The sequence below is a fragment of the Gadus macrocephalus genome, chromosome 12 (assembly GCF_031168955.1).
Source record: "Gadus macrocephalus chromosome 12, ASM3116895v1".
NCBI classification, from domain to species: Eukaryota; Metazoa; Chordata; class Actinopteri; order Gadiformes; family Gadidae; genus Gadus; species Gadus macrocephalus.
Genome location: NC_082393.1, coordinates 10085311 through 10109264, shown reverse-complemented (window position 1 = coordinate 10109264; position 23954 = coordinate 10085311). Strand labels below are relative to the sequence as shown.

Below are 23954 nucleotides of genomic sequence, written 5' to 3'. Positions count from 1 at the left end.
AAATACAGCCCCTTGGTAAATTGAATTACTAACTGTACATTCAAAGTATTTCTGCTCAATCAAAGGTTTAACAACTTCTATCTCCTCCTCGACTGAATGTTTGTATACAGCGCGCAGGCTGGATGCGTGCAGGCTGGATGCTCTCCACTTTCTTTGTGGAGAATCAGCGCTTTGAATATGTACTACAGCGTTAATACTAGCTAAATTATCCAGGAACATTTCAATGAATGAAAACAAGAATCACAGTCAGTTTCACATTCTGTCTTTAGAGAGAGAGAGAGAGAGAGAGAGAGAGAGAGAGAGAGAGAGAGAGAATCAGAGGGAGAGAGGGTATGCCATATTGAGAAAGGAAGCGGGCGGAGGGGTGGCTAGCATGGCGAATTTTTGCCACTGAGAGCAGGCAAACTAAGCCTTTCACACGATGGAGCCCCCTAGTCTGTCTGTCCCCCAGTCACAAATTCTGTCCGTCCCAAAGCCACCCGGTCTGTCTGTCCCCCAGCAACCCAGTCTCACGGCCCCCCAGCCAACCAGTCTGTCTTTCCCCCAGCCCCCCAGTCTGTCCCAAGCCACCCAGACTGTCTGTCCCCCAGCCACCCAAACTCTATGTCCCCCAACCCCCCAGTCAGTCTGTCCCCCAGCCAACCAGTCTGTCTGTCCCCCAGCCACCCAGATTGTCTGTCCCCCATCCACCCAGACTCCCACCGACTCAGGCCTTGTGTCAGTCCCCCACACACTACCATGCCAGCTCTGCTTTCTCTGAGAACGCTCCTTATCGGCAGGTAAACAAACTAGTGGGCCTGTCTCTCAATTATTTAGTGGCAGCCTTTTCTTTGACAACAGAGACTGAATCGGCCCAATACCAACCTGCAGCTCAATTTAATTAAGCTTAAGTAGAGCTAGAGAGGCCTGTGGAGACATGGTACAACACTCACGAATAGGTCCTCTAGAGTAAATGAGTTAATCAAAAAGATTTGCCTGAAAGTGACCATAAGGTAAATCATTTCAGCATTATTAATGGTAGGACCTGAAAAGCTAATTCTATGTCCGTCTTTATGGCAAATGTGAACATTTGAAACAAAGAACTGTGTCCATGATGCAAACTTATCGTGCATTAAAGCTATCCCTATAGTGATGTACTATAATAGTCTGAAGCAATATAAACTCAAACCCAAACGAAGGACCAACGTTATTCAGCAGCATAATCATTTATTATATATGTTATATAAACAAGTGCAAACACACACACACACACACAAACACACACACTTTCTCTGCCGTGGATGGATATAGAATAGAAACACAGGCATGAATGCATATGTAAAGATAGCAGTACCACGGCCACCAGCCACAGTGAAATCAATCGCCTGTATACACACCAGCACACAGGTTATTTGGCACAATGAGCACCCTTAAATAATTCAGCAAGGAAAAGGAAAGAAAGACAGAAAAGAGGGTGAGAGAGCAGACGAGATATAGGGAAACAAAAATAAGAGAGGAAAGTACAACACAAGAGGCCAGATACCAGAAAGCTGACTGGGGTAAACATCTAATGTGGGCAGAATGTCGGAATAATCATTTTCAGACTCACTGAGAGACAAAGTGTGTTTTTGTGTTAATGTGTGTGTGTGTGTGTGTGTGTGTGTGTGTGTGTGTGTGTGTGTGTGTGTGTGTGTGTGTGTGTGTGTGTGTGTGTGTGTGTGTGTGTGTGTGTGTGTGTGTGTGTGCATATTTGTTGGCTAGCATGCATGTGTGTGTTTGTGTCTGTGTGTATTTGTTTCTTACAATACAGTGGACCTCTTTATGCTACCCCATGCAGACGCCTGCGCACAAATCAGACTGTCCCTGCCAGACTCTGTGAACTCCCTCAACACTTACCTCTAGCCATTACTTTCCTTGATGCATTCTTCAACATTTGCATTTGCATTTTACAATCTTTTTGATGAATTTGCAAATTCATCAAAGTAGTTCATACAATGTAAATTCTACTTTTAAAATGAGACGTGTGAATAACCAATAAGAGAGGTTTAGAGGGATGTGGTACAACTAAATCTGTGGTCCAAGGTGACCTGAAAAAAAATATTTTCTACGACGAAGCACTTATGGATTCACACTGAACTGATATAGCATTAAAAGTTTGCCGTGGGATTAAACTACAGCAAGAACATTCTTTCCTCCTGATTACCTGATAATAATTAGAGCCCGACTGATTTATCGGCGGGCCGTTATTATCGGCCGATATTAGGCATTTTCCAAACTATCGTTATCGGCATTTATAATGGCAGATTAATGTTTCTTTTTTCTTTTTTGGGGGGGGGGGTTATTGTGTTTTTGTTCAAAGGATTTTGAGTTTCATATCTTAAGTTTGTATTTTTATACAATTGATTTATCAGAACTTGTGTGTGAGTGTGTGTGTGTGTGTGTGTGTGTGTGTGTGAGTGACGTCAGCGAGTGAGTAGACGAGCGAGGAGAGCAAGCGGTAGTGTGCGTGTCAGTTTGGTGAAGTAATGAACGAGTCCGGTTGTGGTAATAGAAGAAAAGAAGAATAAAGTACCCAGCCCATCAAGAATCGATGGCCGCTACATTAGCGGCCACCGGTTATGCCGGTCAAAGTAAAGAGTGGGCTCCAATAGTGCGAGTTAAAAATAAAGCACATAAATTTGAATGATTTTAGCTTGTGTGTGATTTATCGCGGGCACGGGTCGGGTAACAGGCCAAATATTAGCCGGTCCGGGTAGGTGCAGATTTCATTTCGATATTGTCACGGATGACGGGACGGATCTGGTGCTGAACTTTGTGGGTGCGGGTGGGGGCGGGTCTCAAATAATCTATAATTGTGATAAATAAAATATTTATTGATTAAAAATATAAATATATTCCGATATATCTGCTGATATATCGGAATATCGGATTTTTAAATCGGCCTTACAAATCCTTTATCGTTAGGGCTCTAATAATAATAATCACAAAACTCAAGGGCCAAATAGACTACCTGGGCGACTCACATATTATTATGAAGGGCAATGACTTTATGTAGTTTGAAATCCACTTCCAGGGGAGGGAAAAGCACTATGAAGCTTCCTTCATGTTCTCTGTGTCATTGATGGAGTATCCGTTCACCTTAAGTTATGCCTCTCTGTAGAATAGCCACCAAGGGTACGCCGTGGGTCTCCAGGTCACCAGAAGTGACCGCCATCACATGCACCTCTCCAAAAACGTAGCTACATATCGCAACGTGGAACCATACGTAGAACCGGTGTGGGGTTCAACAGGCCACACCTACGGCGGCTCTGCGACGCAGAAGTATAATGCAGCCTGATCATGCCTCTCTGGTGCCCTGTGGGAGATGACCGGCTAGACTCACGTGGCAACCTGGTGCATGACCTTGGTGGAGGTGTCCTTAAGTGTGTCCTTCAGGTTGTCCTTGAAGTTGCTGAAGAACTTCCCGGCGCCGCCCTTCACCATGTCCAGCAGACCGCCACCATAGTTGGCCTCCATATCTGGGGATGGAGGGCCTGTTATAGTGGATCCAGAGCGGAAAAACATGCACACACACACACATGCAGACACACAGACAATCACACACACACAAATACACAAACATATGCAAACACTAGGGATGAGTCGGTCGCGACAGATTCCCGAACGAATCCCGAACGACAAGAACTGGTTCCCCAAAACAAGAAGAACTGGTTCTTTGATTCTTTTTTTTTAACATAAAACAAAAATATGGTCACGTAAATAAAATATACAAACGAACAGAGCTTCGTCTGCCCGCGACTTATAATGATTGAGTCTACAACGTTCTCAGAGATTCAGCCAATGAGAGGTAACAATGGTGTTGCCATGGCACCTGGTAAACGAATGACAAGGCGGTACCGTCGAATTTGATTTTATCTTGGGTCATACCATTCAACGTGGGGCCACTCATATATCCCCCTACATTTCTGAAATAGACTTGACCTCCATCTGTTTATTGGATGAACGCATTTCCCAATCCCAGGAGTCTTTGCTCCATTCTACGTCAATTCAAGAACAAACAAAGAAATTAAACTGCAGTACTTATTTTTTATTTATGACCATGAAAGTTCTGTAATTCCTGAATAATGAAGAATAAAATGTTTAAAATTACAAATATAAAACCATGAATGACATAAAGAGAGTAAGCAAGTGGTATAAATATTGGTGGGACATTTGGTTGTACAAAATAGTATATCTTGTCGTTCTTCACTGGGGGTAGAGCCTAGAAGTCGCTTAAATTATGCTCAGGGCCGTCTCGCGGGGGGGGGCAGACACCTGTGAGATTCCCAGTCAAATGACGTAATCTGACGTAACAAACAAATCAAAACGAACGAATCAAACAAACAAATCGTTATAGTGAACTGAACTGAAAGAACTAGTTTCCGGAAAAGAATCATTTTGCCCATCCCTAGCAAACACACACACACAGATACAAAAGAACAAACACTGAAGATGGAAACAGACAATAACATGCAAATGAAAGAACTCGTTTACATGACATTCAAGAAATTCAAATGATTGGGTAAATCCGACTATGATTGGATTATTAAGATGCATTTATACACCTTAGTCTTACTAAAATCGTGTAAAATCCGGTTTCTCACAGTCGGATTAAGACGAGGACTAGTTGTTGTCGCTGTCGGAAAACGAGAAACGGCGATTAATTTAAAAAGGTGGCGAAGATGGAGAATGCCGGCGATGTGCCAATGTAGTTACCCCGTATGATAATTGTATCCATGCCCGCAGGAGCGTGCATGCATTCAGTGCAGGTTTAAATACACAATACGCTTCGATTTCACCCAAGGCTGAAATAAAAGTACATGTTTTTCTAAATGTTGCTAATCAACTTCGGGCACATCTGTCAAAATAAATGTTGTTTTCTTCCGACGTGTTTAGGATCTTTATTCATTCATTGCGCCGTGGCCGAACTGACGGGGTTATTCTGATATTATGAATCTTAAAGACTGCGTCGGGTTCTCAGACTCTCTGGTATTTCCACAACAAGTAAAGACTTCGGTCATCTTATAGATAGATAGATAGATAGATAGATAGATAGATAGATAGATAGATAGATAGATAGATAGATAGATAGATAGATAGATAGATAGATAGATAGATAGATAGATAGATAGATAGATAGATAGATAGATAGATAGATAGATAGATAGATAGATAGATAGATAGATAGATAGATAGATAGATAGATAGATAGATAGATAGATAGATAGATAGATAGATAGATAGATAGATAGATAGATAGATAGATAGATAGATAGATAGATAGATAGATAGATAGATAGATAGATAGATAGATAGATAGATAGATAGATAGATAGATAGATAGATAGATAGATAGATAGATAGATAGATAGATAGATAGATAGATAGATAGATAGATAGATAGATAGATAGATAGATAGATAGATAGATAGATAGATAGATAGATAGATAGATAGATAGATAGATAGATAGATAGATAGATAGATAGATAGATAGATAGATAGATAGATAGATAGATAGATAGATAGATAGATAGATAGATAGATAGATAGATAGATAGATAGATAGATAGATAGATAGATAGATAGATAGATAGATAGATAGATAGATAGATAGATAGATAGATAGATAGATAGATAGATAGATAGATAGATAGATAGATAGATAGATAGATAGATAGATAGATAGATAGATAGATAGATAGATAGATAGATAGATAGATAGATAGATAGATAGATAGATAGATAGATAGATAGATAGATAGATAGATAGATAGATAGATAGATAGATAGATAGATAGATAGATAGATAGATAGATAGATAGATAGATAGATAGATAGATAGATAGATAGATAGATAGATAGATAGATAGATAGATAGATAGATAGATAGATAGATAGATAGATAGATAGATAGATAGATAGATAGATAGATAGATAGATAGATAGATAGATAGATAGATAGATAGATAGATAGATAGATAGATAGATAGATAGATAGATAGATAGATAGATAGATAGATAGATAGATAGATAGATAGATAGATAGATAGATAGATAGATAGATAGATAGATAGATAGATAGATAGATAGATAGATAGATAGATAGATAGATAGATAGATAGATAGATAGATAGATAGATAGATAGATAGATAGATAGATAGATAGATAGATAGATAGATAGATAGATAGATAGATAGATAGATAGATAGATAGATAGATAGATAGATAGATAGATAGATAGATAGATAGATAGATAGATAGATAGATAGATAGATAGATAGATAGATAGATAGATAGATAGATAGATAGATAGATAGATAGATAGATAGATAGATAGATAGATAGATAGATAGATAGATAGATAGATAGATAGATAGATAGATAGATAGATAGATAGATAGATAGATAGATAGATAGATAGATAGATAGATAGATAGATAGATAGATAGATAGATAGATAGATAGATAGATAGATAGATAGATAGATAGATAGATAGATAGATAGATAGATAGATAGATAGATAGATAGATAGATAGATAGATAGATAGATAGATAGATAGATAGATAGATAGATAGATAGATAGATAGATAGATAGATAGATAGATAGATAGATAGATAGATAGATAGATAGATAGATAGATAGATAGATAGATAGATAGATAAATATTAATAATCCCAGAGGGAAATTATTTTTGTCACGAACTCCAGATATACATACACAAATAAATAAATATTAAGAATAAAATATAAAATATAACATATATGTATCCATATCCATATATATACATATACATACACACACACATATATATATATATACATATACATACAACATAAATACACATACATACAGAAAAGATAAAAGATACAACCTAAGAAAAACAAAATATACAAATAAAAAATGTAAGGACAATATAAATATATTATATACAACACCATATATACACATACATATATATATACATATACACATATACATATATATACATACATACATACATACATATATACATATATATACATACATACATACATACATACATACATACATACACATACACATACATATACATACACATATGTATACATATATATACATACATACATACATACATACATACATACATACATACATACATACATACATACATACATACATACATACATACATACATACATACATACAAAAGACAGCACTGTACAAAAAGAATTGTACAGTATTGTGCAAAAGGTGCAAGAATTATAGTCCTTGTTTGAGGTCAGAGATTACAGAGAGGGACGGTGTCTGACATTCTAAGGGAGGCGTTGTAAATTTTAATGGCCACAGGCAGGAAAGATTTCCTGTGGCGCTCTGTGGTGCATCTGGGTGAGAGGAATCTCCTGCTGAAGGTGCTCCTCTGCAGGGCCAGTGTGTCATAGAGAGGGTGTGAGACATTGTCCAAGATGGACTGAAACCTGGACAGCATCCTCCTCTCTGCCACGGTCGTCAGGGTGTCCAGTTCCTCCCCCACAACATCACCGGCCCTCCTAATCAGTCTTTCAAGTCTGTTGGTGTCTGCAAGGGCGTAACTTTGGGTCTACCATTGGGGGGGTTAAACTCGCGGCATATTTATTTATTTATTTAATCAATCATCTTCTTGTGTAAAAGGTAACATGCCAATTTGCCGTTCCTGTATTAGAAATACATTGCGATACCTTCACTGATTTTGGCTTCTTTTTGACTATTTATGCCATAATGACACAGTAGTAAAATTCAGTGTTTAAGCATTAGTCAGCATTGGCAGCTTCCACTTAATTGATTTTGTGTGTGTCTATCTTATGAAAAAAACACGCAAGAACTTAAAGATTAATCAATTGCATCACTGTATTATTGACACCTACATCCAGCAAATTCACACAATTCAATACAAATGCACAATTCAATAAACATATTGTCGGGCATCACCAGCTCAAACTATCAACATCTAAACAAAAGCAGGTAAATACAAAAGAAGTATAAAAGCATTTCACATAAAAGCACCAAACACCTGTTTGCGTCTTGGTGTAAAAGAAATGAACTGTGCACAAATTGACTTCTTAGTAAAGAGGTCCAATTTGTCCTGATGGATGTTGCACACTGCAACATGGTTCAGCCTCTGCTGTGACATACTTGTGCGTAACCAAGTTTTTAATCGTCGAAGAGCACTAAAGCTCTTCTCTGCCTCAGAGGATTTCTGGACAAACATTTGGTCTCTGTACTCACATTGCATTTTACCCACCTGTAACCGAGTACGTTTGAGGCAGTGGGTTCTAGAATCTTAGTTTGAGGACGTCTATCGCTGCCATTACAACGTAGCCTATGCTAATCATATAAAGTTCACATAGTTAGCTAGCTAGCTCTTACAAAGCGGGAAATAAATATCTGGCATGAATCAGGAATTATTCAGATCGTCTGGTTTTACTGCACATAGCACACCAACGATACTGTTTGAATGTGAAATTATGCTCTCAATCGAAAATTATTTTGTTTCTCCACTGATACCTCTTTATTCTGAGGGTTTGTATGGGGAAAGTGAAGGTCCCTCTCCACTTTAAATGGAGGCATAAACTATCCAGGTAGTGAAAAAATATAGAGTGGATGATAACACCTAACTTAACAATACGGGTATTTACCTCCTTATCGTCAGGATTTTTACTCCTTTTGGCTTTTGGCTCCTTTGACGACCAACAATTAAAAATTGTTGTCTGGCCCTGGCTGCCTTTCAGTGTCCTTTTCATATCCATTCATGTACAGTTAGCATTAGTCTTCTCTTACTATTCATCCCAGCGACCTTGCGAAATAGTTCGGGTAATACCAAGTAGTCGGTGGGCTGGGGGGGGGGTACATTACAGATTATCAAAACATGATACTATCTTGCTGACAAATTAAATTAATAAAGAAAACAAACAAGGTATTAATTCAGAATATTTCATTTTTTTGTTCATCTGAATTATGTGTGATGATATTGAGGGGGTTATATTAGCTGGATCTGATTATTGAGGGGGTTATAACCCCTCTAACCCCCCCGTAAATTACACCTATGGTCTGCAACCCTCATCCCACTGCCCCAGCAGTGGGATGTGACAGCGAAGAAGATTGCACTGGCTACAACAGACTCATAAATCATCCTCAGCATCGTCCGGCAGATGTTAAAGGACCTCAGCCTCCTGAGGCAAAAGAGTCGGCTTTGGCCTTTTTTGTAGACAGCCTCTGCATTTCTAGACCAGTCCAACTTGTTATTAAAGTACACCCCCAGGTACTTGTACTCCTCAACAGTGTCCACTGGGACCCCCTGTATGGAAACAGGGGTCACAGCTGCTGTTTTCTCCCTCCTCAGATCCACAATGAGCTCCTTCGTCTTTGTCACGTTGAGTTGCAGGTGATTCAGCTCACTCCAAGTGACAAAGTTGTCCACAACAGTCCTGTATTCACGGTCATCCCCCTTTTCAATGCAGCCAACTATTGCTGAGTCATCAGAAAACTTATGAAGGTGGCAGGACTCAGTGCAATAGATAAAGTCTGAGGTGAAAAGGGTGAAGAGGAAGGGAGAGAGGACAGTCCCCTGTGGGGCCCCAGTGTTGCTGACCACCTTGTCAGACACACAGTTCTGTAGGCGTACGTACTGTGGTCTGCCCGTCAGGTAATCAACAATCCAGGACACGATGGGGGCCTCCACCTCCATCGCAGTCATCTTCTCACCCAGTAGAGCCGGACGGATGGTGTTGAAGGCACTGGAGAAGTCAAAGAACATGACTCTCACAGTGCTTGCCGGCTTGTCCAGATGAGTGTAGACTCTGTTCAGCAGGTAGATGATGCCGTCCTCAACTCCCAGATGAACTACAAGTGTATGGTCTTTCGTGTAGGCTATGCATATGCCGTGGTTGAGAAGGAATGGGGGGAAAGGAACTTTGGATTTGAGTTTCTGAAGTCCAGATTGAACTGCGACATGGAGGAGGAAGGGATTGTTGCCGTGTGTGGCTCCGCCGCCAGAGGAGCTCCGCCGCCAGACTCCCCGTCAGGCAGACGCTTGGCAGACAACATTGAAATGTTTTAATAGGCTAGAGAAAAGTAATTTTGCTTGTTATTGTTGATAACAAGATAATTAGATTATTGGAGGTAATCTGCAAAAGCCCATATGGTTGGAACAATGGGATGTCGGAGCAGAGGGTGTATTTTTTCTAAATAAATGGACGTCGGACTAGTGGGCTTCAGGACCAATGGCATTTTTTCGGGATATTGAGAGGTCGGAACAATGGAGCGTCCGAGAAATGACTTGGACCCGAACTGACAGCTGTCTACTGAAAACATCTTTCTTGAATGCCGCCTGAGTTTGTTGTTGCTGGTTACGTAAAGTAGTCAGCCGGTGGCTCTACCACTAGTTTAAATGGGTACAGCGCCACCTATCGTACCGGGGTATGACATGCTTCAGCCAATGATTTGATTGTCTCAACGCCATGAATACTCTGGCTTTAATCGGATAAGCTGTGCATGTAAAAAAAATACCATTACATTTAGCATTGATTGTTAACAAAACTTTGAAACTATGAAAATAATACTCTGTTGTTCACTCGCTCATCTGAACCAGACATACATTGGTTCAGGAAAGGCGTATAAATCATAAAAGTGCATGCAAAGTAAAGTCAGGATATCGTCATATTAATCCAGTAGCGGCTCTGAACACACAGTTCCGAGTAAACATTGTTGTTGTTTTTGCTGTTGTAGAAGTTGTTGTTGTGGTTGTTCACATTGATATATGATGATGCTATTGCTAGTGTGGCATCCCGCCACGTAAACCTCGGCCTGGACAGGCCAGAGGGACCGTGAAGGATGGGGTATACCACCCCCACCCACCAGCCGGCGACGGAGAGCAGCCCTTTCGGCTCCCCAATCAGGGTGATTGGGGGACACCTGGCCGAAAGCCGAGGAGCCATCTTAAGAGGAGGTCCAGCACAGCACAGCACGGGAGCAGGGAGGAAGTGCTCGTGGCAGCGAGAGAGCTTAGAGGCCCACGGAGGCCCTAGAGACCGCGTCTCCTTCATGGTTTGATTGTTGGAAGTTGATCGTTAAATAAATGCCTGCAATGGCCAAACCCCCAATGCCAAGCGAGTTTTGTCCGTGGAACCCGGCCCAACCGAGGACCGGGTTACCACACTAGGTAGAACACAAAATGTTCTACCACAAAAATGCATCTGATATATGTAAATGTATCATCCGGACTCATGAGCTCCATGCTAAAATGCAAAGTGTGTGTGTGTGTGTAGGCTTCTATACGACTATAGGTGAAGCAGTGCTTCACCAAAAATATGTTAAAAAATAAATAAACCAAAAATCTTACAACAATCCCATTTTCAGTGCTTTGAAACAGAAATACAGTCACTAAGACGAGCTGTTTTCCTGAAATCAATTCTGTGAGTCACAACAGCGCCACCCGCGGTGGAAAAGATCATTTCAGTGAAGCAGACTTTCCTTTGCTTCACCACTATTCCCATTGACTTCAATGTAAATCGAGTGAACCCCAGGCGGCTCGTGTTTTTTTTCCGTTTCAATTGATCCTTATGGCAGATAAGTCCCACCCGTGAAGCAGTGACCGATGGGGTAGAATTTTTCACTTCCGTCACTTGAACATGATTGACACAACACTCTGGCCAGTCACCGCCTTCATTGGGCAGCTATCGTGAACTGACTTTGAAAGTGACGACTGACGAACACATAGGCCTACGTAATTTGTTGAACATTAATTTAATAAGATACTTTTTTTTTTTTCTATGTAGGTGAGGATTTTGTTGGGTTAGTGTTGTTTTGGGGTAGGGTTTTTTGCTAGTCGCTAGCTCACGTGCAAGATGGATTGGACTAACGGTGATGATGGGGGGATGAACACCGATGACTGCATTTTACAGGATTCTTTTCAGTCATTTTCATATGAGGACAAATTACGAGTGAAAGCAGAGGGCAGACCAAAACCTCCTGTGAAAACAACACAGCTCGTTGGTGCTACGGTAAGGAGCATTTTAAATTGCTCCATGTATGACAAGGTAAACTGGCTAACAGGGAGTTTGCTGAAAAAACGCCTTTACTGTTGGCCCCGTGTCATGTTTAAAGCATGCAATTGTGGTGTAGAACAAAATAAAAAGAAAACAAAGTGCTTGCATGATATTGAAGCCTACAGCGATCGTGGTGCCTTATCATTTGTTTACCCATGTGCCATTGCAACGCGATTGCACTCCCATTGGCTGAATAGATGAGAACGTTTTAGACTCAATCAATATAAGGTCGCGGGGAGACGAAGCTCTGTTCGTTTGTATATTTTATTTACGTAACCATATTTTTGTTTTATGTTTAAAAAAAATAATCAGTTCTCTTGTTTTGGGAATCAGTTCTCGTTTCGGTGCGTCGGTTTGCTTCACCAATCATTTTGACCACCAGCCGCCACTGGTTTGTGTGCATGTGTGTGTGCGTAGGTGCCCTTGAGATGGACCATATCTAACATCTGAGACAGCAATATCTGCCACCCCTCATGGGCAATGCATGCAGCAGTCACAACTCTCTCCATAAATTGTATATATCCTTATACCCAAGTTATCAATGTTTGCAAAGTTGCAGCAATGAATTCCATCTGATCTTCAGTCCAACATTAGGACTTTAACGTTTCTGATGACTACGGTACACATGGCCTGCTTTGGTGTAGAATGCTGGAAAAAACGTGTTTAGATTGAGAGTTGCGAAAAACGTAATCAGCCAGTCTGACAACAGCGAACAGGTATCAGGTGCTATAAAAGCTATCGATACTAAAGCCTCCAACGACACACACATCCCCCTGATCTTCCCGTCTACCCTACACATACACCCTTTATCAAAAAAGGCTAACACAATGTAGTACAGAGATCATTGAAGGATGGAAAAGCCCTGATGGACACCAGTATTGAGTATTGATGAGAGAAGAGCGAATTATGATTGGTTGGTAGTAGATGTTATTTGATTCTATTGATGAGAGGGCAGTGAATGATGATGTCATAATTTACTGAGTGGTCCCCAGGCCTAGTGTGATAGAGTGGTCAGTGAGCCCAGCTGAAGAATATCTTGCATGTATAAAATAACTACTGAAGATATTCTGTTGATTTATCCGCATCGCCCTGACGAAAAACTCCTGCTGAGCGTTTCAAATGATAAGGACCCCTTATCCAATTTCTTCTCTACCCGCCTTTGCGTGTGCTTTCTAGATGCAAATAGCCGGTGTGCGGCCAGTTGGATGTGGAATTTAGCACAATAGTAAGAAAGGCGGCTACAGAAAACAGGCCCTGCTAGTATAACGCCTGTAAGATTCAACACAGCCTGAGACAGTGAAATGAGAGAGAGAAAGACCAAACGTAAGGGGAGGAAAGTAAAAAATATATATAGAGAAGTAGATAAGAGAAAGAGAGATGAGAGCGTGATGAGTAAGAGAGGGAGAGATGAGAGAGACAGATGACGAGAGAGAAAGATGATAAAGAGAAGTGGGGGCAGGATGACCTCATCAACAGGGACACCCCTAGCCTCTGCCAAAGAGATCAATGGTTTGTGTTTGAGTGTGCCTTCTACCCTTCAGAGTCCCACTCTTTGTGCCTCGACATCCGTCTCAATGTGAATGAGCGCCACGGATACACACACTACACAAACACTCCATAAGCTAGCTGTAGTCAATCACAGAAACACTGTAGAGGTCATAACAAACTGGGCATTGGGTAATCAATGTCCAGTTTGTATGTGCCCTGTATATATCGCACTGAAAAGAAACGTGCGATTCATGAGTCTTAATATCTTTACAAAAAACATTTTTTTACTGTACATAATAACATGCAACGTTATTTTATTTAATATTTTTTGTTGTTCTAGTAAAACCATAGAACGGAATCATCAGTGGGCAGTTTACAAGAAAGTAAGGGTAGGCTACGTATTTATAGTGTGTTTTAGGATAAATAATGAGGAAAGGATTTAGGCTATTAAACAAGTTATACGAGCCTTTGTTGACATCTTAAACAGAACCAACTTCGTGAAATCCTTGGAGATAGATATGCCGACTCTATTTCAACTGTTGGTAACCAATTGTGATGCAATTATACTCGATAGGCCTGTACAAACTTGCAAAAATCATCAAATGCATATATTATATTATGTAGCCTATGGTTGGGTCTTATAAAGGCGCTATCACGTTTCACGTCTGGACTGTCAGCTACCTATGTTTTGAAGTTGACATGAATGGGCCAACGGAATTCACATGCATAGCCTACACGAAAGACCATACACTTGTAGTTCATCTATAAGATGACCGAAATGTGGATATTTTCTTATGCAACAAATGCAACAGACATTTCACATTTATTCGAAATACATAGTCAATGACGACGCAGTGAGCGGCTTCGTGTGGCGCTGTGCTAGCTAGGCTGAGAGATGATCCGGAATAATAGCGTTGTTCCAGTCTACCGCAGCACAACTTCCGCTCTCTTACTTTCTTAGCGCTGTGTGCGCCAGTTAACAGTCCCCGGAGCAAGAACAGAATACGACAAGCATAGCAACAACAATTACAAGGAGGATAAATACGGATTATGGACGAAGATTTAACGAAGCGATGTCCGACGCATCTAACGGAAAAGCTTATCCCACTATCAGAAGTCCCTCCCTCTCCCTCGCGTCTCGCATCTAAATCCATGCAAATGAAAGTCCCGCCCTCTATCCCCTCAATAACGCTAATTTGCAGCATCCCGTTCCAGGCGTTCCTTCGTGAGAGGAGAACGCTACGAGGTTATGCGCTAGCAGTCGTTTTGTCTTACCTGAGCTGTCCATGGTGCTGCAGTCGTGCTCCCGGAGCGGGCTCCCCTTCGGTCCGAGGCTAGCTGCTAACGAGCTGCCGATTGTGTGGCTGCTGCTACCTCGCCCTCCGAAATTGAAGCTATCCCCGCCGCTATCGACCAACTGCAAAGATTCATAGCCATCATAACTGGTCTTTTTCTTATAGCCGCTCAACAAGCTCATTACCGAAGATGAAATGAAGACAAAAACAAATCGACTGACTGTTAATGCATTGACTGGAGGCACCACATATCCCAAAGAAACCCCCCCTCTTCTTTCTAAAGGGAGAACAATTCTACCGGGTGTCTGTCCTGGCGTAGTCTCTCTCGCTCGCTCTCCCCCCCCCCCTCTCGCTCGCTCTCTCTCTCTCTCTCTCTCTCTCTCTCTCTCTCTCTCTCTCTCTCTCTCTCTCTCTCTCTCTCTCTCTCTCTCTCTCTCTCTCTCTCTCTCTCTCTCTCTCTCTCTCTCTCTCTCTCTCTCTCTCTCTCTCTCTCTCTCTCTCTCTCTCTCTCTCTCGTTTACTCTAGCAAAGGCGTAAAATGGCTCTTTATGGTTCCACGTTCATGCAACGCAAGGGGGTTAGGTTACGGACCCCTTGTCCTGGCGGACCCTCCTTTCGTTCACCGCAAGGGCCTGACGGCTGAAGCGCCCCCAAAAAATCGTGATGCGCTTTTTATGGTTCCACGTTCCCTCAACGCAATGACCACGCAGACGCTTCGACGCAGTCGTGAACGTTTATGGTTCTGCGTCGGGTTTTAGTAAGTAGACCAATCACAGCCCTTGCTAGTTGCTGCTGCTTCGCCTCGACGGAAAGTTAAGGGCAATTTTTTGGGAGGCGCACGACCGGTCCTTGCGGTGGATGCAATGAGGGTACGCAAGGACGTAAGGGGTCCGTAACCCCCTTGCGTTGGGGGAACGTGTAACCATAAAAAGCCCTTAACCTTCCGTCGAGGCGATTTAGCAGCAAGGGCTGTGAGATTAGTCCGCTGACTAAAACCAGACGCAGAACCATAAACGTTCACGACTGCGTCGAAGCGTCTGCGTGGTCATTGCGTTGCGGGAACGTGGGACCATAATCAGCCCTGTCAACCTTTTTGGTGTATGAGAAAAATAATCATACTGTGTTGTGTCAATATGTCCAGGTTACTTCAAAGGAAAGCTCATGAAGCTTGTCCACCAACAAGACAATGTGTCCAATGGCCGCGTGATGTTGGTAATGATCAATCACCGTTAACTGCCCGTATGAGGAGGAACTCCTGGTCACCGAGGGGTTAATATAAGAAGACGTTAACAGGCCTAATATAGTTAAACCTTAACTAGCTTCGTTGGGGTGCACTGGACGATATAATCCAGTGTTTTCTTCGACTAACAACAGTCAAATTCGCCGTTGTATAATGTATCGAATAAGATAGACGGGTGCAAAAAGATCTAATACATTGATCCAAAAGTCAAGTGTTGTTTTAGTTGGATCATGTGACGTTACGCTTGCGGTGATGACGTTGACAGTGCGGACAAGTTGCTCTCGGCCTATGAGTCCAGATTGGACATATTATAGAAGTGGTGGTCCAGACGCACGGTGGGCGTTGTCTCTCTCCGTTACCGCCAATCACTGTCCAGAACAACGTACAGTGGGTGGAGCCTTTCTCCGTCACACAACAATTCGAGGTAACTGCCTGCTGCAAACTACAGGCACTGTACGCTCGGACCCTTGGATCTATGCCGCGCAGCATTGGACCAAAGGAGACACGGCATCGCCACCAGCTGATAGGGCAGCGGAATGAGGGAGATCTCCTCAGGCAAGGGAGATTTGTGGCAGATGTTACACATTTTAACAGAAATCCCTATTGTCGGAAGACAGAAATCTGAACGCGTGGCAATAATCGTTTTGTAATAATTTAAAACAGAGGCAGTGTTTCATTACAATAGGCCTGAATACGAAGCATTGATTCGAGTTTCCCAGGTCATGGGTAGGATACGCTTGACCCATCAACAGGAATTACTATAAATAGAAATATAGTAGGCCTATAGACCTAATCCAGCAAAATCTCTAACAGATATAGAGCCGCATATATGCTGTGTTGACCGATATAGAGATTTTTGAGACGCATGGCCAAGACCCATCACAGCCTCTCACATAGAAACGTAAACAGAACCCACCGAAACAGAATGATGTCTCGGATGATGCTCCGGCGTGCTGTTTCATTCAATCATTTCGAAGCTCGCGTAAAGTTGGGCCTGCCGCCAAGTAGGCTATCCAATATGTGTCCCTGCGTGGTGAAATGACTTGTACCTCGGTTTGAAACCCATCTCCTTCGTTCAGCATCTCTGACACACACAGATTTCAATGGGGGGGGGGGGGGGGAGAGGATAATTATGTAACAAACCTTTGGTCTACGACGTTTTAATATCATCTAACTGCTGCATTCACTAAATGTTTCTTGTAGAGTAGTAAAACGCGGAAATCAACAAAAAACACCAAGTCCTGATCTCCTCAGCGGGGATAACAACATTCCGCCGATCGTACGTTCACCGGCGCTTTCTACCATGATCCCCGAAGCCCAGCTTCCTTCCGCGGTAGAGATGCTATCTGGACCACAGCTGCGTTTAAAAACACCGACCTTTGAGTTGTCATTCGCAGCAGTCAGTCAAAATTTACACCGTTAAATCCCCTGGCCTGATGTGTTGACTGAATGCAAATTTCCAAAATGTTGGAAAAGTGGAATAAAATAAGCCAGGGCTGCAGCGGCGTTCCTTCATGACATTTTGACAGAGGCTTCCGTGTCAGGCGACGGTCCTGAGAGCCAGAGAGGCAGTGCATGGACCTGTCAAGGTGCTGCTGGAAGCTCAGGGGAAACGGCGCCCCTAGGCGCTCGTAAATGAGTCCTACAGGATGGATTTGTAGGCCCTTATTCTTCAATAAGAGCCGACTGAATGGAAGGGAAACATGGGATTAGCATTAGTAACTTTCTGATAAGAATACATTACATCAATTTAGTCTTAATATCTTTACAAATATGCTTTGTCTTACAAAAATATTCTAACCTGTTAGCGAGGTTGTGTGTCAATTCCATGCAATATCAAAACATCATTAAACTCTTAATTAATATTATATTTGTCTGTCATCAACCGACGTCCACAAGGTGTCCTTTTTTTCTGACAGGTTTTTTCGTTGAGTTTTTCCTTGCTCTTGTTTCAGATCATAGGGGGAGAAATTGTGCAATTGTGATTGAAGGGAATGGAATTTACCTGATTTAGCACCATTGTAATTATGACTCAGAGCAGCGGAAACTGCGTTTAATCCCTGAGTGATTCCCGGGGGCTCAGTTGCACAAGACCCAAAGGGTTTATTTGCAGAGCACGGGGGGTCAGAGGAGGATTAAGGAGAACGCACACACACATGCACACAAACACAGACACAGATGAGAAACTAGTTTTCATCCGGAAGGTGCATGCGTAGTATCTTCTATATGCCTTTGGGTGCCAGCCTTCATACTCCTTACCATATCCATGTATTGGCTTAAATACCAGTTCTGCCGTTTATTTATTGTTTGGTGTGTATAGAGTGGCGAAGTCACGCCTCTTCCGGTAGGGCTCATGGGACCTATGAGATCGAAAAATATGAATGGGTGTCAATGGAGAGAAAATAATTATTTTCTGGTCCCGGTCTTTATATGCCCTGGATTACACATATGTTGTTTGTGGATTTAAAGGATAATTTTTCATGCAAAGAGTTCGACCGTTTATTGTGCAATTGTTCAGATAAAGGCTGTAGAGAAAACACAACGAGAAACACTACACGGCTCGTATGTGACGTCACGCTCCCTGCGACTGGCGTGGAGAAGGCCGACAATCTTCCCATCGGCATAACTGAAACTCTGCACGTGCCCCGACTTATAATGGTTTTCACCTCTTTCGATGCTTTTATCCTCCCCTTGGAAAAAGCGGTGAAGTGGGGCAGAGAGATCGCCATTTCTGTGCCGAGTTCCAAGGGCGGGTGTGGTGACGTATATCATATGCGTCGAGAGCAGCGAAGAGCTGTAGTTCACAAAGCGGCCTCACATAAAACCTAAAATTATCAAACTTCTTCACGAACATTTTTAGTTTTCTTTGCATGAAAAATTATCATTTAAATCCACAAACAACATATGTGTAATCCAGGGCATATAAAGACTGGGACCAGAAAATAATTATTTTCTCTCCATTGACACCCATTCATATTTTTCGATCTCATAGGTCCCATGAGCCCTACCGGAAGAGGCGTGACTTCGCCACTCTATAGAGTGGCGAAGTCACGCCCCTTCCGGTAGGGCTCATGGGATATGATATACGTCACCACACCCGCCCTTGGAACTCGGCACAGAAATGGCGATCTCTCTGCCCCACTTCACCGCTTTTTCCAAGGGGAGGATAAAAGCATCGAAAGAGGTGAAAACCATTATAAATCGGGGCACGTGCAGAGTTTCAGTTATGCCGATGGGAAGATTGTCAGTCTTCTCCACGCCAGTCGCAGGGAGCGTGACGTCACATACGAGCCGTGTAGTCTTTCTCGTTGTGTTTTCTCTACAGCCTTTATCTGAACAATTGCACAATAAACGGTCGAACTCTTTGCATGAAAAATTATCCTTTAAATCCACAAACAACATATGTGTAATCCAGGGCATATAAAGACCGGGACCAGAAAATAATTATTTTCTCTCCATTGACACCCATTCATATTTTTCGATCTCATAGGTCCCATGAGCCCTACCGGAAGAGGCGTGACTTCGCCACTCTATAGACGGGTTTCTGTGCAACGTCATCGCAGATGTGCGCGCGCAGCCAGGGGGCAGAAAGCGGGACATTTGTCATTTGTTTACCAGCGGAGTCAGCGGAGAACGAAAATGACAAGGAGCTGTTGTGCTGTAATCTGCACGAATCGGCAAAAGGATGGATGGAAACTGTTTAATATCCCGAGAGGATCTCATCCTTTTGCCAAGAGAAGAAGAAGATTGTGGCTCCAGGCCATTAAAAGGGCGGATTGGGGTCCCGAAGACCGGTGAAGTTAGTTTGATGTTGGTTATTCGACAGATATTCAACAGATATTCGGCCATTAATTTCCTATGGGAAATTGCTTTTTGCTCAATAGCTTCCGAGTTATGGGACCCAGAGGCCCCAGACCAATGTTGACCTGTCCTACTATGTGGTACTAACGACACACACCTCACTAAAAATTAATATTTTGCACCTCCTATTTTATTAAAATATTTTAAGAATCCCATTCATTTCCTATGGGAAATTGCTTTTTGCTCAATAGCTTCCGAGTTATGGGACCCAGAGGCCCCAGACCAATGTTGACCTGTCCTACTATGTGGTACTAACAACACACACCTCACTAAAAATTAATATTTTGCACCTCACATTTTATTTAAATATTTTAAGAATCCCATTCATTTCCTATGGGAAATTGCTTTTTGCTCAATAGCTTCCGAGTTATGGGACCCAGAGGCCCCAGACCAACGTTGACCTGTCCAACTATGTGGTACTAACAACACACACCTCACTAAAAATTAATATTTTGCACCTCCTATTTTATTTAAATATTTTAAGAATCCCATTCATTTCCTATGGGAAATTGCTTTTTGCTCAATAGCTTCCGAGTTATGGGACCCAGAGGCCCCAGAACAATGTTGACCTGTCCTACTATGTGGTACGAACAACACACACCTCACTAAAAAATTATATTTTGTACCTCCTATTTTATTTAAATATTTTAAGAATCCCATTCATTTCCTATGGGAAATTGCTTTTTGCTCAATAGCTTCCGAGTTATGGGATCCAGAGGCCCCAGACCAATGTTGACCTGTCCTACTATGTGGTACTAACAACACACACCTCACTAAAAATTAATATTTTGCACCTCCTATTTTATTAAAATATTTTAAGAATCCCATTCATTTCCTATGGGAAATTGCTTTTTGCTCAATAGCTTCCGAGTTATGGGACCCAGAGGCCCCAGACCAATGTTGACCTGTCCTACTATGTGGTACTAACAACACACACCTCACTAAAAATTAATATTTTGCACCTCACATTTTATTTAAATATTTTAAGAATCCCATTCATTTCCTATGGGAAATTGCTTTTTGCTCAATAGCTTCCGAGTTATGGGACCCAGAGGCCCCAGACCAACGTTGACCTGTCATACTATGTGGTACTAACAACACACACCTCACTAAAAATTAATATTTTGCACCTCCTATTTTATTTAAATATTTTAAGAATCCCATTCATTTCCTATGGGAAATTGCTTTTTGCTCAATAGCTTCCGAGTTATGGGACCCAGACCCCCCGGACCAATATAGACCTGTCCTACTATGTGGTTATAACAACACACACCTCACTAACAATAAATATTTTGCACCTCCAATTTTATTTGAATTTTTTAAAAATCCCATTCATTTCCTATGGAAAACTGCTTTTTGCTCAATAGCTTCCGAGTTATGGGACCCAGAGGCCCCAGACCAATTTAGACCTGTTCTACTATATGGTACTAACAACACACACCTCACTAAAAATAAATATTTTGCACCTCCTATTTTATTTGAATTTTTTAAAAATCCCATTAATTTCCTATGGAAAACGGCTTTTTGCTCAATAGCTTCCGAGTTATGGGACCATGAGGCCCCAGACCAATGTGTACCTGTCCTACAATGTGGTAATAACAACACACACCTCACTAAAAATTTATATTTTGCACCTCCTATTTTATTAAAATATTTTAAGAATCCCATTCATTTCCTAAGGGAAATCGCTTTTTGCTCAATAGCTTCCGAGTTATGGGACCCAGAAACCCCAGACCAATGCAGACCAACACAGTCTGACTCCGAGAACATCAAATACCGACTGTTGGCCAAGGCACTTGAACGTCGGTGGCTGACGGGAAAGGTACCCTTCGGCGTAGTCTGCAGACGGAAAGGGGGTGCTCCAGCAGCCGATTCACTCCTGTATTAACCCGACTACGTCTCTAATAGACGCTGTGAGCCTCTTTCCTATTGGATGTTTTTTGGGATATTTTTCTGTGAAAATGGCGGAAATACTTTTTATTCTGGGTGGATAAGATATTTATGTATAGTTACACCATTAAAATTGTTTACGTAAACATTTTAGTGAGCGTTCCGCAGCATTGAGAAGAGCTGGAATAAATAAATAAATATGTTTATATATTTATTTATTATACACGGAGACCACCAGACTTCCTCGAAGCAACGAGAATGGTCTATTAAATTCAAAATGGGATTTAAGGGATACAGTGCCATATGGTCCATCGCCATACGTCAATATGAATTTAATTCATAGAATTTCCGAGTCGATGGTCAATGGTCGGATACAGATCTTGTTATAACGACAATTGAATAAAAGCTATGGAATATTATAACAAAATAATTGTATATTTATATAATATATATTTTAATATTTAATTAATTAAATACAATAACGGCTGTAAACATGTGACATGCCTAGGTTTTTTGGCCTTTTCTTTTCAATGGGCCTGCGTCCATGTCACGTGACTCTCATTGTTGCTATGTCAGCCCCCTCTGCTCCTTACATGGCTCCAAACCACGTGGGCGGCAACGGAGTTGCCGTCAATTATGTTGTTTTTGTCATAGGCCCCGCTGGTTAGGAAATAGACAGATATTCCAAGGTTTCCTTCGAAAGGCACCTTGCAATATGTATCTATTCTCCGCAGTTTAGACATAATTAGTAAGTTACTTTTTTAATGAACTTGACTCGGGTATTTTTAATCGCTGTCTGGTGGCTTCTTACGTCACTCTGAGACACGCATGGACAAATTTTATAGTGACAGCCTTTAACCTATTTTTGAAAGCAAAACATTGATTTAACGAGGCAGGGTTATTTGAAACAATTAATTGAATATGTGTGAGAGGCCATTCTTCCTCTTGAGTGTGCTTCCTATTTAGGTCTAGTGTACACCCATACTGTCCACAAGCACCCACCCCCCTCCCCATATGGATATGGAGAATTGTTGCCACGTCCCAGTGGTGGTGGTGTCATATAGATAGATAGATAGATAGATAGATAGATAGATAGATAGATAGATAGATAGATAGATAGATAGATAGATAGATAGATAGATAGATAGATAGATAGATAGATAGATAAATACTTTAATAATCCCAGAGGGAAATTATTTTTGTCACGAACTCCAGATATACATACACAAATAAATAAATAAATATTAAGAATAAAATATAATATAAAATATAACATATATATATCCATATCCATATATATCCATATACATACACACACACACACACATATATATATACACAACATAAATACACATACATACACAAAAGATAAAAGATACAACCTAAGAAAAACAAAATATACCAATAACAAATTTAAGGACAATATAAATATATATACAACACCATATAGACATACATATATATATATATATACATATACACACATACATACATACATACATACACATATTCATATATATATATATATACATACATACACATACATACACAAAAGACAGCACTGTACAAAAAGAATTGTACAGTATTGTGCAAAAGGTGCAAGAATTATAGTCCTTGTTTGAGGTCAGAGATTACAGAGAGGGACGGTGTCTGACATTCTAAGGGAGGCGTTGTAAAGTTTAATGGCCACAGGCATATATATATATATATGAAAGAGGGCATTCAAATAGACTACAATGATCAATTAGGAGGCCTAAGCCCTAAAGGAAGTGATGCAATAGGTGACTGAGTCGAGGACATTAACAATGGCGCATTTCCACTGCAGGGTGCGGAACGGATCGGATCGCAAAGGTGCGGGTCGGATCGCGTTTCCACCGCCAAAAGTGGGCGTGACCCGGACTTTGCCGTACCCGTTCCGACCCCATTCTAGGGACTCCTCCGTTGCGGTACCCAAAACGAGACCAGACGCCTGAAAGGGTACCCTGGAATTCTAGCTACACCCCCCCTCCGTTGATTGGTCGACAGAATCGTCACTTCCGGGTGACGCGGGGATAAAAACAAACAAACAAACAGTAGCCTCGAGGTATTATTCTTTAC

The 23954-nt window shown here is 41.4% G+C and overlaps 2 protein-coding genes across 12 annotated transcripts in view; one reads left to right on the top strand and one right to left on the bottom strand.

Moving 5' to 3' along the window:
* The window catches only part of dnajc6 (DnaJ (Hsp40) homolog, subfamily C, member 6), a 68621-nt gene extending 50946 nt beyond the window's left edge, over nt 1-17675 (bottom strand). For 3 of the 11 annotated variants that reach the window (XM_060066666.1, XM_060066667.1, XM_060066676.1), the window contains exons 1-2: nt 14847-15186; nt 3362-3497 (exon numbers count right to left, since the gene is read on the bottom strand). In XM_060066666.1, the coding sequence (XP_059922649.1) occupies nt 3362-3497; nt 14847-15048 (338 nt within the window). In that variant the 5' untranslated portion in view covers nt 15049-15186. Of the gene's footprint in view, nt 1-3361; nt 3501-14846; nt 15401-17022; nt 17325-17389 lie in introns of those variants that run through there. The other 8 variants (XM_060066669.1, XM_060066670.1, XM_060066671.1 and 5 more) reach the window with 8 other exon arrangements.
* Nucleotides 17676-19640: 1965 nt separating this feature from the next.
* Nucleotides 19641-23954, top strand: part of LOC132469566 (uncharacterized) — a 50279-nt gene continuing 45965 nt past the window's right edge. The window contains exon 1 of the mRNA XM_060067557.1: nt 19641-19887. Within this exon, the coding sequence (XP_059923540.1) occupies nt 19746-19887 (142 nt within the window). The 5' untranslated portion in view covers nt 19641-19745. The remainder of the gene's footprint in view (nt 19888-23954) is intronic.